Source organism: Rhea americana, unplaced genomic scaffold (genome assembly GCF_003343005.1).
Source record: "Rhea americana isolate MKP2758 unplaced genomic scaffold, rheAme1 scaffold_185, whole genome shotgun sequence".
In the NCBI taxonomy this organism is placed as follows: Eukaryota; Metazoa; Chordata; class Aves; order Rheiformes; family Rheidae; genus Rhea; species Rhea americana.
In genome coordinates this window covers 667682-680394 of record NW_028185983.1, presented here as the reverse complement: position 1 = coordinate 680394, position 12713 = coordinate 667682, and the positions used below count along the sequence as shown (strand labels likewise).

General features: G+C 39.8%; 1 protein-coding gene across 1 annotated transcript; it reads left to right on the top strand.

Annotated features, from left to right (window-relative positions):
• Positions 1-1313: 1313 nt before the first annotated feature.
• LOC146597438 (uncharacterized) lies at positions 1314-12149 on the top strand. Its single transcript, XM_085302087.1, has 3 exons — positions 1314-1668; positions 2103-2157; positions 11612-12149. Exons 1-3 carry the CDS (start codon positions 1314-1316, stop codon positions 12147-12149), a joined length of 948 nt encoding a protein of 315 aa, XP_085158213.1.
• Positions 12150-12713: the final 564 nt, after the last annotated feature.

Below are 12713 nucleotides of genomic sequence, written 5' to 3'. Positions count from 1 at the left end.
TATCTCAGAATGAGATAATGGCAGTGACATTTGTATAGGGCTATACATTTCAGATTATTTATAGACTGAAGCTACAACTCAAAGCAGCAACTTTTTTATTAGTTGGAATCAAGTAATAGCAATGCTCCCAAATCCCCAGGTAAAGGATCATTAATAACCAAGATGTACGTAACTCAAGTACTCAAAATGACTTTTCCACACCAAAAAATAAAGGCAGAAAAAAGATTAAACTCCTCCTGCTGTAAAATAATTATTTCAAATCATAAGCAGAAAAAAGGGCCAAAAAAACCATATTTTTAAAATATACTGGCCTTATGTAACCAATGCCTAATTTGAGTGCAAAATATTATAGATTAATAAACAATCTCCCTGTGAAAATATATTCCCCAAATTGAAAGCAGGATGTGACTTAACTGTTCTCCAGGAGAACTAAAACATGCCTCTTTCCAAAAGAGCAGTAAGTCTTTTGAAAAGAACAATTTCCAGACAAGAAGGCAAAYACAGGAGAGTGAGGATAACTGTGCATTGGCTTGGTGGTAACTGTAACAAAATACTCCTAATAAACATTAAATCTGTAGTTCAATACTTCTCCCTAGAAAAAATGTTTACTAGAAGAACCAGATACACAGCTAGTGTCAATTGGCATTATTTCATACTTTCTTGTTGACTTGTATATGTTTGGATTAGGTACAAAGAGTGCACTGTAAAAATAAAGACCGGACATTGTCAACAAAGTCTTTAAATAAGGCAGAAAAAGCCAGAATTGRAAAGAAAGGCCAAACTGGTTCACTGCCTTTTCAGTATTAGTATATATTGCCATTTGTGGCTTTCCTTAGGCTGTTCTGACTCAAAGAGTTAACGGCAACTCAAAAAAAGTCATTTCAATAAATTTAATATATTTTCCTCTACTTTAGGAATTTATTCTTTTTTACATACAAAAATGCACAAAAACATGCAAATTGGGAATAATTTAGAATTAGCATGTTTATGAATTCATTTTAGATAGAATGTAACTAGGGCTTTTCTGATAGCATGTTACTAATCAAAATATATATATACATATTTTCCAAAGACTGGTGCTATCATTCATGATCTAAACTAACTGCTCCTTGGAAGCTGCATCTTGCAACCTTTCCATAGATTTTATACTTGGTTACTGAGGGAAGTAGTCATCAAATATTGTGCATTTTAAGGACACGCACCATTAAGCACTAAGAAACACCTTACTGATTTACATCAAGTTGTGTAACCAGAAAATTAATTACCCAGCTTTTTTTTTTTTTTTTTTTTTTAACCAATAGGCTAAGCGAGGCATGGCACAAACGAGAGGAAAGTCCACGGCAAACCCCCATTTTTGGCACAGAAGGCCGCTCCTACCATCTTGTGTCTCCGCAGACCGCACGGTTTGCCTGCTGGAAAGCAGCAAGTGCAGTAGGGTCTGTGCAAAGCTTATCAGAGGGTATCTTATGGAAGGGCCAAATGCAGCAGAGGAGGAATCAAGCTGGATCMACGTCTTGGGCGTGAGGGGCTGGCAGCAGCAGGGCACCCGGAGGGGTGGGGCCGCCAGCCGCCCCGGGCTGGTCACGGCCGGTTCTCGCCGGTTCCGGCTGCCCCTCGCCGCGGGTGGGGGGGACGACCAAGCCGGTGGAACTGAGCTGCGGCCAAGAGGTACGGGAAGAGCTGGAGACAGTGGCAGGGGATAAGGAGGAGACCTCACTGGGATACAGCTGGAGGGGTTTCTTGGAAAGAGCTGGCCAGAGCCCACAAGGGGCTGTGGCCAGTGCAGAACCCCACAAGAGATCAAAGGAAAATGAGTAAGAGGCAAGGAGTGAAAATAAACCCTTACACTCCCAACCCCAACCCCTGAGGCTGCTTGTTACTGCCGCACTGAAGGAGCTGGGAGGGACTGGGTGAATGGCCCAGCAAAAACAAAGCAGGGAGGAGACTGGGAAGGGGGGAGGAGAGGGGAGGGAGAGAAGCTGAGCCTGGGGAAGGAGAAGGAGAGGTGTCCCAGTGTTTRTGTAGTGGTTTCTGTTACTTTCTCAATACCTGAAACTAATTAAAATTGGTAATAAACTTAAGTAAAATTCCTTGGGTTGCAGTTGTTTTGCCTGTGACAATCAAAGTGGAACAAATAGGGGGGAAAATGTGTTCAGGGTAAAGAGATGGCTGGTCAGTAGGATTGTCTGACTGATCCTTGCATTAGGTCACTGCAGTCTGTTTTTATTAAATCCTACCTCTAACTAATATGTGTGAGTGCACTCTTTATTCTGAGGTGAACTTCAGTCTGGACTAGCAGGCTTACAGTTGCAGGAACCAGCAGCTGTAGGAGACCAGGGTTTGGGGGCCAGCTATTGCACAGACCAAGTGTTTAAGGCCAGCTCCTGGAGAACTCTTTACTATATATGTGATGCGCATATATATGTGCATATTATAGTAGGAAACCGCAATCCTGATGAGCTAGAGAGGAGGAACGGGACTGGGCTGGCTATGGTGTTTCCGAGTGCTGTGTGCCTTTATGAGGGTGCTAGGTGCAGCACGGTCCTGAAGGCTCTGTGTATGTGCAATGTGTTCGTCTTTTGGGGAGCACATGCTCAGCTTTACTACTTCCTGGACATGAGGATGCAGAAATGCAGCAGTYTCCCATTTATCAGGCTAGGAGAGAAGAAATCCAGTGGAGTCCTGAAGCACACTGGATTCAGCTACTCTGAACAGAGAAAATGAAGTGCATTTCGAAGGAGAGACTCAAAAATAATTATATATTTGTAAAAGGGACCAGTACAACACCTAGGGAAATAAATGTATTGTAGAATATGCATGTGAAAGAATTACCAAAAAATATAGTAGGGCAGGGAAACAGAAACATAGTTAACAGTTTAACCAGTAGAACTRAGGGAGCAGTAACTGGTGGTGAACAAAGTACAGCAGTTACCCACTTAACCATAACCTTAGCCATAAACAAAATTATGTGCATATCTGTGCTCTCAGTGAAGCAGAATGAAATGAAATGTAGACTCGAGTCAGTCATCACAACAGTGACAGAAGCAAAAGCCAGAAAGTGTGTTTCTTGAGTATAAAACATTTTAAACCCTCTTCTTCCCACCAAAGCTCCTTCTTCCTGGAGATCCTCTTTCTTCGCTGGAGGGATAGCTACATTGTGACAGAAGCTTTAGGCTGGCTCACAGTGATGTGAAAAAAGAATCCGTATCTGCTATAGTCAGCACACTGTGACTTGATTTAACTACAGACTTTACTGTGACAGAGAGAGGCAAAAGCATGTATTTAGTTGAACTGTCTTCTCCTACAAAATGCATGCTGAATTTTTGTAGAAAAATTTGTAGCCAGAAGTGGCAYTGGATGAGTTACTGCTACCTCAGACACAGTAACTGGCTTTGGAAATTGGAGAAGAGARCATTCATTCGTCTCACAAGTGGCACTAAGTTCATATCCAGAAAGTTGTCTCCTCTAGGAAGTTTGTATTCTGTTTCATTATTCTCTGAGATGACAGCACGTTTTGGAATAAACTTCTTTGCCTGTTTTAAACATTCATTTTTCATGAACCCCATCCTGACAATAGCTTTGCCAAAACATTTTTCTTTGTTGGAGTATAAGGAAAGCAGCTTCACCTCTAGATTCTGACCTATCACTCCTCTGTGTGCTTCCTCTGTAGTTAGTGCAGTTAATGGGAAGAGGTATTAATGCTGTGCCTATGACAGCAGTTCAGCGGACTGTCATGTTTAGCAGGTCTTGAAAGCAGTTCATGCAAATTATGTTCCAGCTTGTTGTCTTCAGTGGAAGAATACATTAAGAGAAAGAAATTCTTCAACAGTAGTAGTGACAAGTTAGAAGAGTAAGTATGAAAAGTTCTCTATCTGTCAAGAGAGACAGAATGGAGAAGCAAGGTGACAAAAAGTAACAAAAAGTAATTTGATTCACATAAATTAGGTACAGCTAGCAGCAGTGGTTAATACAATAAAACCTCTAAATTGTCTACTGCAGCAAAGTTGAAGAGGGCAGTAGATCTCAGAAATCCGCAATRCTACAGAAACTTGAACAAATAGGGTGCCATATCAGGAAAAGAACTAGAGAAATAAATGAAAGGATGATTGAGAAAAAACAAGCTCCATTTTTACAGTCTAAAAAGACTACACTTAGAAGAGGGCCATTGTATACTATTCATATTTTGTAAAATTTTTATTTCTTTTATAAGAGACAAAATGTGGTTACCCAGCTAAAATTGCTTAGGCCAATCATGCTTAAATACTGTGTGGACTTACAAGATAAGAAGCTACAAAAAAACTTATCAGACCCTTTTTGTACCAGTTGAGATGCAAAGAGAAAACAGTGAGGTGTAGCTCTTGCCATAGTTACTGTTGAATGAAAAGGAAGAATACATCTCGTATGGAGGACTACAGTGGTTGTGATCCTTTTCCCAAAGAAAACTGTAGAACTGGGCTGTTCTAAATTTATCTGAGCCCAAAAGCTAAAACTAGGAGATAGTTTTTATAAGGTAAAAATTTCATGGTCCATTTAAAACAAATGATAGAAGAGATACTAGGCCTTTTGGTGCATTTTCCTTGGAAATCCTATCTGTTGGAAAACCTCTTGCCTAGATACAATAGACTGTATATGATAGAAAGGCCCTCTTGGTTTTAAACTTTCATCTTTCCTATGTCTTTRTTTCATTTCTTTGTTCTTCACAGCGAGCCAGTGAAAAAAGCTGCAGCTGTCTGTCTGTACTGATCATCTTAAAAAAGGATCAGAAGGAAGCAGCATATTCCTGATCTTTTCTCCTAAATGCAAGTGGATATTTCAAACATGTGAGGCCACTAAGACTTGTGAGCCACTTAATGATTAAATGGTTTGGCAGATGAATTCTAACTGCATAATTGCATTCTCTCATGAAAAGCTCCTCTTTGGCTCAGATGACTGTGGTCTGATCTTGCTCATTAAAGACTGCTAAATTCCAGGCAAAAGAATTTACCTACTAGTTAAACTAACCAATTTTTCTGTCCCGCCTACTCTACTATTATTTATGTACTGCCATAGATGTGAACAGCACTGAAGGAATTACTAGACTGGAAGCAATTTTTCTAATCCAAGCAGTTTGCAAATGACCAAATCTTGTTTCTATTCCTATCAAAAACCTTTCAGATCAAGAGATAGAATTTAAGCAAGAGCAATAAATGGAGGGGCAATTACTGGTGTTAAGGATTAAAAAGTCGGGCCTTAAATAAAAATACAGACAGTGAGCAGCAATAAGTGCCTAATGGGTATTGTTCAGAAGATGATAAGACGTTTAAGATTGTTCTATCTGTGAGAAAATTTCCAGGTCGATTTGTCTACTTAGAATTATAAGCACTGATACTGCAAATTCTCTGAGAATTCATATTTTAAAAAGAACAGTAATAGGATCCTTCCCTCCCTCATCCTCTTAAAAAAAGGAGGAAGAAAAAAAACAAATAGAAAAACAGGTAGTAGTAGTTTTCATTCTTCATTGTCCAATACACTTTTTTTATTCTAAATACAAACATATTTCCCTTATCTCAGTAATCTCTCATTTTCCTAAGAATCACATCCTTTCATTTTCATAAGAATCACTTCCTTTTAGTTTCAAAAGCCTATTGACCATCATTAGAATTCTGCGCTAACAAGGATGGCACAAAATACTATAAATCTTTTAAACTTACCCAAGCACATCACAGGTAAGAAAACTACATCAAGAATAACAATCTATGACACAGTGTTTTAACTTACCTCCCTCTCTCTTCTCCGTGCAATATTCTTTCTTGCATTATTTCATCCCTTCTTACTGTAAATAAGAAGGTAGAAGGATAGCTGAAGTTTGTTTTCTAGGCCTAGAAAGTACTAGGAGTATAGCTATATGCAAATCATTAACAAACTGAGTATTTTTTCGATYGTTCAGAACACTTAATTCCTCCAGTGATTGCTTCTCCCACTAGCTGATTTATAACARTAGAATACAGACATAACATTTAATCTATTCAAACTGTTGTACAGGTTGGTATCTATCAGAATTCAGTTTCTCTAAAAACTCTTCCTTACACACTACTCTTCCTTCCGTTTAACTATGCCATAAGTCTTAATGATTGCTTAAAGACAAAACTGAGGCTGTGATAAGGGGAATGAATTTGCCAGTGTGTGTGTGCAAGTGTATGTGTGTATATATATATATGTATGTATGCATATATGTATGTATGTTTGTGCACATTAATTAAGTGGAAAGTGTTTAAACATACTAAAATCTGTAGTGCAGTCCTCAGAAATGTGGCATCAGAAAGTACACATATATAAAGTAAATACATATATAAATTTAAGCTGTAATTTAGGGAAGCTGAGTTCAGGATTCAAAATGAAAAAAAAAAATAATGAAAAGTTAAGTGTTTTACCTCAGGAAATAGAGAACAATCTCATTTCATTCCCACGGAGATCATTTCATGATCATCATATCTGCTGAATGATRGTTTAACAGCTAGATGTTTCTATGCTTCCTCTATTACTTGAGAGCTTTCCCTTTACATATGACAGGTTTTCATATTCACTTGCCTGTATAAGTAGTTTGGTATCATCATTATGAATTTCCAACAGGATAATCCAGTCAGTCCAATACCGCCTAGTTCTTTCAGTGCATTTTTCTCCTTTGTAAAAAGATTATGAATTGAAGATACTTATGGCAAGGTGATGTCACTGTGTACTCTTAACCTAGTAGTGTATTTCCTTTAGTGCACAATTCATCATGATTTTAGTGGTCTGGCTTATTCATTTAAAATAATTAACCTTCATGCATCTGCAACAGTTTTTACTTCTGCAACAGTGCCACAGATTCAGAGAAGAAGCAGTGAAGTGAAAAGCAAAAAAGAGTTTTTCCAGCCCAGCAGATAATAAGGGGAGAATTTAAATACCGAGTTTAGAGACTGCTCAAGATCAGATCAAGATGAAATCTGCAAATTGTTGTATCTGACTTCTATGCTAAAATGGCCTCTTGTGATCTCCGTAACTATGTATTAAAATTAGATTACTCCAAAAAGTCAGAGATCTTAAAATTTTGTTTTACATAGTGCCAGGTTAAAATGATTCCTTAGTAGGTCGAGGTTCTTCCTAAGTATACTACAATTAGGATTTTTATACTTATAAATGTTTATTTTATATGAGGGTATACATCTCTACCTTAGAAATAAAAAAGATAAATGTAATAATGCGATCTATTAATTATTCAAATCTGCCTATATTGCTTTTGGTAGTTGAAATTATACATTTCATATAAAATAAGCTATGGGCAATGCTAAATCCAGTTTAAGGATAAGCTAATTTAGTGTGAGTTCTAATTTGAACAAGTATTTAAAGTTTATTACTTTAGTGATGATTTATAAGGAAGAAATGATTCAAACATGAGTTGTAAACATTCCCTAGTGTATCCGTACTACGTGATACTTGATAGRAATGGTCCGTGTTGTAACTTTTTGTATCTGTACTACCTGATACTTGGTGAGAATAGTATAGTGTTGTAACTTTTTAGTGCCTAGAACAATACTGCTGTGTTAAGCGGGATACAAATAAGTAACTAACAAGGTCTTGGAAATCTGTGAGAAAGAGCAGCGACTGGTCACATATAGATTCTGTGGCTGGAAGCCACAGAATGACCATGAGAAGCAGTCAACATGAAGGTCAGAAGATGAAGAGAAATTAAATAGCGACCCCCAAAGTCAAATGTGGCCCCCGAAATAAGTCTGCAYGCGTGCGCAGTATCATAGCCRGGTTATGCAACCGGGGCGGAGTTGGGCTAGACTCCCYGCACTTGCTGGCCCCAGGTGCCGGTACTCCCGCCTACCRCAAGTAATCATAAATGCCGGAGTTTTCCGAAGGAGGGAGAGGCTGCTACACAACAGAGGACCACGTTGCCTCCTCGGGGACGCCTGAAAAGATTGTGCCTGCCGAGTACCTCTCCCACCATGCAGACGATCGGGACAAGCATTGAGGTGGTCCTTCTCGCGATTACCATCGGGTCGGTCTGTTTATAAGTATCTAATAATAAACTGCTTGCTACTGAAGAGTGTTTGTGTGTGTGTGTGTGTGTGTGTGTGTGTGTGTTTGTGCTGGCTTGCCAAAACGGATGTTTGGCCCCCGGGAATCTAACTAGAACACCTAGCAAACTAACAAATTTAATAGGCAAATATTTCTGAATATTAATAGCTTAGACTAATACTGCTAAGTTAATAGTGTTGAAATTTAAATATATATTCAGAAAAAAATAATTATGGAAGTATAGAAAGGCAACAGAAATTCACAGTTGACCTGAAATCAGGAGCGGAAGTAACATGAAGTCTGTCTACAGTTGTACCTCAGAGATAAAAAATGCATTACCCACAAATATCGTTAAAATTAAGAAAATACATCAATCAGTGACTGACTCTCATGTCTCATGATCTCCTGCTGTTTGTGAAAACTAAATCATATGAACAAAATCATTTAATATAGCAAACTAGTGCAGGGAAGAAAATTGGATGTCACATTTCTCATTTTTTCAGATCGCAAAGGCTTAAGAACTACTAAGTGGTTTTATAGCCTACTGAGCATTTTTAATGTACTAAACTTCCCATCTCCCTGGACTGTTGCTGCTTCTGAGCTAGTCTTAAGTGGGGAATGGGAGGAGAGATTTGTGATCCTACCATTTCATAGTCCAACAGYAGCATGGACAGAAGATTCACTTCTCTGTGCTTACAGGTTTCACACAGCCTTTTTCTGTTTAGGATGCTCAGGAGAAGATACATGAGAAAATTCTGTTTTTGGCTTTGACTTTGAGCTATGTTTCCTTAAACTGTGAATGGTCCAGTAACAGTCCTTGTAAATGGAGCTTTCATTTTATGTTCAGTTTGATTTGCACTGGATGTCAGCATCAGTCGTAATGCCATTTTGAAACTGTTAGAAAGTTGGGGAGAGAAAAATATAAAATACTTTCTCAGATAATGGCTTTTCCTCCTTCTTGGAGCCAAGTTTTGAGCACTGAAAAATAGTAGCACCAATAAGAGGAAAAATAACGTGTAAAGCGCTCTCCTTCAGCAACTCAGTCTCCTCAAGAGCTATGGAAGTGTCCGGGGAGGTGCTTCTCTTTGACAAATGATAGATGCTCTGAAGCCAAAGGTGCAATGCAAAACTCCCGGAGTCCAAACCACCCTTGTGCTTCAGAAACATTTAAAAGATTTTTTTTTTTTTTGGAGGATGAGAAAGTTACTCAATATATAGATACCCAAGAAACCTAAACCCACAAAAAATGATGTATTTGCCACAATTCTCCCAGATTTAATAGGTTTGGTATTCAAGCTTCTATAAAATCATTTTTCCTTTGACTGTGATCTCAGCTTTGAGTCTTATTATCAGAAAAAATTGCCTATATTAGAGTAAGTGGGCCAATTATATCTACAATTATTTTAAAAATCATGATTTTTACATGTTTTTTTATAATCTGCAGTTAGTCAATGGTATACATTTCAATCTAGCTGTGTGCTATTCCTGCCCGGAAAAGCAAATTACAGAAACTGCACTGACCGACCACAAACATCACAGTGAAGAAACATTAGCACATAATATAAATATTATTAAGGGCTGTTTGCACTAATTCAGCAACTCTCCTCAACTTGTTCCTCATGCTAATTCCTCCTCAGCATAACATAAATCCTGGATAATGTCTCAGGACTACCATACATGAAATAAGGCGCACAGACACGATCATAAATTAAGGTCTTGTTTATCTGCCATGTAAAGATAAAAMAATCATCACATTTATATCTTCCCATTACAATGAAAAGCACTCAAAAATATATTTTATTAGGAATTATTGGAAAGGCAAACAAAACAAAATATTTCAGTGCCACTCTGTACTCCTTCCCATCTTGAAAAAATTATAGTATAATTAGAACAAATACAGAAAAGGGCAACAACTTTTGTTGGGTCTTTCTATGAACAGCCTTCTATGAACAGCTTCTAAAAATACCAGGGCTCCAGACAAGTAAAGAGATGACAAAGGAAGTGCAACAGTTGCTTTAAAAATTGTCAAGGGCAAGATTAACCTAAAGAGGGGGTGACTTGATTGTCTCTCATAGTATAAGAAGCAGAAGGCATCAAGAGAAACTRGCAGTAGACAGGTTGAAAACAAAAGCTGTACTTCTTTATTCAACATGTAATGAAACAAGGCTGCATATGTAGTTGATGACAAAAATGTACAAGAATTCATAAAATAAAGTCATGGTGAAAAAAAATCAATTTCAGGCTATTAAATACAAAAATATGACAACTGATTCACGAAGTACCTAATTCACAGCCTGCTAGAAACTAGGAGATGATAAAAGGGAAGTACCACTACATTCTTGTCTCATTCACTTTAACCTTTAGTCTGAAACAGTATGGACACACTACTTATTTTCTTAGTATAGAGCATGTCCTGCCATGTTGTTTTTCAAAGATGTCAAAAAGTCTAGCATGTAACACTTCATATACTCCCCTGTTTGCCATTCACCAAAATTAGGTGCCTACAGTGCAGTCTGCCTAAGGCTGTTTTCAAAGTTGCTTGATCATTTCAGGTGCAATTCTATACTGTCCCCATTAGATAGACATGCCAGATTCACAGCCTCTTTCAGGAGTCAGAGTATGTAGAGATGGGGCGAGGAAGGCTAAGGCCCAGTTGGAATTGAGTCTTGCAAGGGATGTTAAGGACAATAGGAGGGKTTTCTTCAAATACATCAGCAGCAAGAGAAGGACTAGGGAAAATGTGGGCCTGCTACTGAATGGGGCAGGGGCCTTGGTGACAAAGCCTACAGAGAAGGCAGAATTACTGAATGCCTTCTTTGCTTCAGTCTTCACTGCTAAGGGCAGCCCGCAARAATCCCCGAGCCTGGAGATGAGAGAGAACATCTGGAGAAGGGAAGACTTTCATTTGGTTGAGGAGGATAGGATTAGAGACCTTCTGGGCAGGCTAGACATCCACAAATCCATGGCCCCGGTGGGATACACCCAGGGGTACTGAGGGAGCTGGTGGATGTTGGTGCCAGGCYGCTCTCCAACCTCCTTGAAAAGTCATGAAGAACTGGAGAGGTGCCTRAGGACAGAAAGAAAGCGGGTGTCACTCCAGTCTTCAAAAAGGGCAAGAAGGAGGACACAGGAACTATAGGCTGGTCAGCCTCACCTCCATCCCTGGAAAGGTGATGGAACAGCTCATTCTGGATGTCATCTCAAGACATATGGAGGAAAAGAAGGTGATTAGGAGTAGTCAGCATGGGTTCACCAAGGGGAAATCCTGCTTAACCAATCTGATAGCCTTCTAGGATGGAATGACTGGCTGAGTCAATGAGGGGAGAGCAGTGGACGTTGTGCACCTTGACTTCAGCAAGGCTTTTGACACTGTCTCCCATAACATCCTCCTAGAGAAGCTCAGGAAGTGTGGGTTAGACGAGTGGACAGTGAGGTGGATTGAGAACTGGCTGAAAGGCAGAGCTCAGAGGGTTGTCATCAGTGGCGTGAAGTCTAGTTGGAGGCCTGTGGCTAGTGGYRWCCCMCAGGGSTCAGTACTGGGTCCCATCCTGTTCAACTTTTTCATCAGTGACCTGGGTGAGGGGACAGAGTGCCTCCTCAGMAAGTTTGCTGATGATAYCAAGCTTGGAGGAGTGACTGATACAGCTGAGGATTGTGCTGCCATTCAGAGAGACCTGGACAGGCTGGAGAGTTGGGCAGAGAGGAACCTCATGAGATTCAACCAGGGCAAGTGCAGGGTCCTGCACCTAGGGAAAAATAACCCTAGGCACCATTACAAGCTGGGGGTTGACCTTCTGGAGAGCAGCTCTGCAGAGAAGGACCTGGGAGTACTGGTGGATGACAAGTTGACCCTGAGCCAGCAATGTGCCCTTGTGGCCAAGAAGGCCAATGGTGTCCTGGGGTGCATTGGGAAGAGTGTTGCCAGCAGGTGGAGGGAGGTGATCCTGCCCCTCTACTCAGCCCTGGGGAGGCCTCATCTGGAGTACTRTATCCGGTTCTGGGCACCCCAGTACAAGAGAGWCATGGAGCTACAGGAGAGAGTCCAGCATAGGGCTACGAAGATGATCAGAGGGCTGGAGCACCTGCCCTCTCAGGAACGGCTGTGAGAGCTGCACCTGTTTAGCCTGGKGAAGAGAAGACTGAGGRGGGATCTTATCAATGTGTGTAAGTACCTGAAGRAAGGGTGTCAGGGGGACAGTGACTCTATTCATTTGCCCCATGTGACAGGACAAGAGGCAATGAACAGATATTGAAGCATAGGAAGTTCCACCTGAATGTGAGAGGGAATTTCTTCACTGTGAGAATGACAGAGCATTGGAGTAGGTTGCCCAGAGAGGTTGTGGAGTCTCCTTCTCCGAAGATATTCATAGCCCGCCTGGATGCAACCCTGTCTAACATGCTCTAGGTGATTGTGCAGAGCACGGAGGTTGGACTAGATGATCTCCAGAGGTCCCTTCCAACCTTACTGATTATATAATACTCTTGTGGATGTTTGTTTTTACATAAAGATACAAAAAATTTAAATGATAAATTTAACTGTTGCTTATTTTACTTTGTGTGTATAAAACAACATGAAAAAAYAGCGTTAAAAATATATCTTTAACTAAGGAATCAGTATCTTCAAGGAGTCTGAAATTACCTACCATAGAATAAACTCACTGAGATTTCTA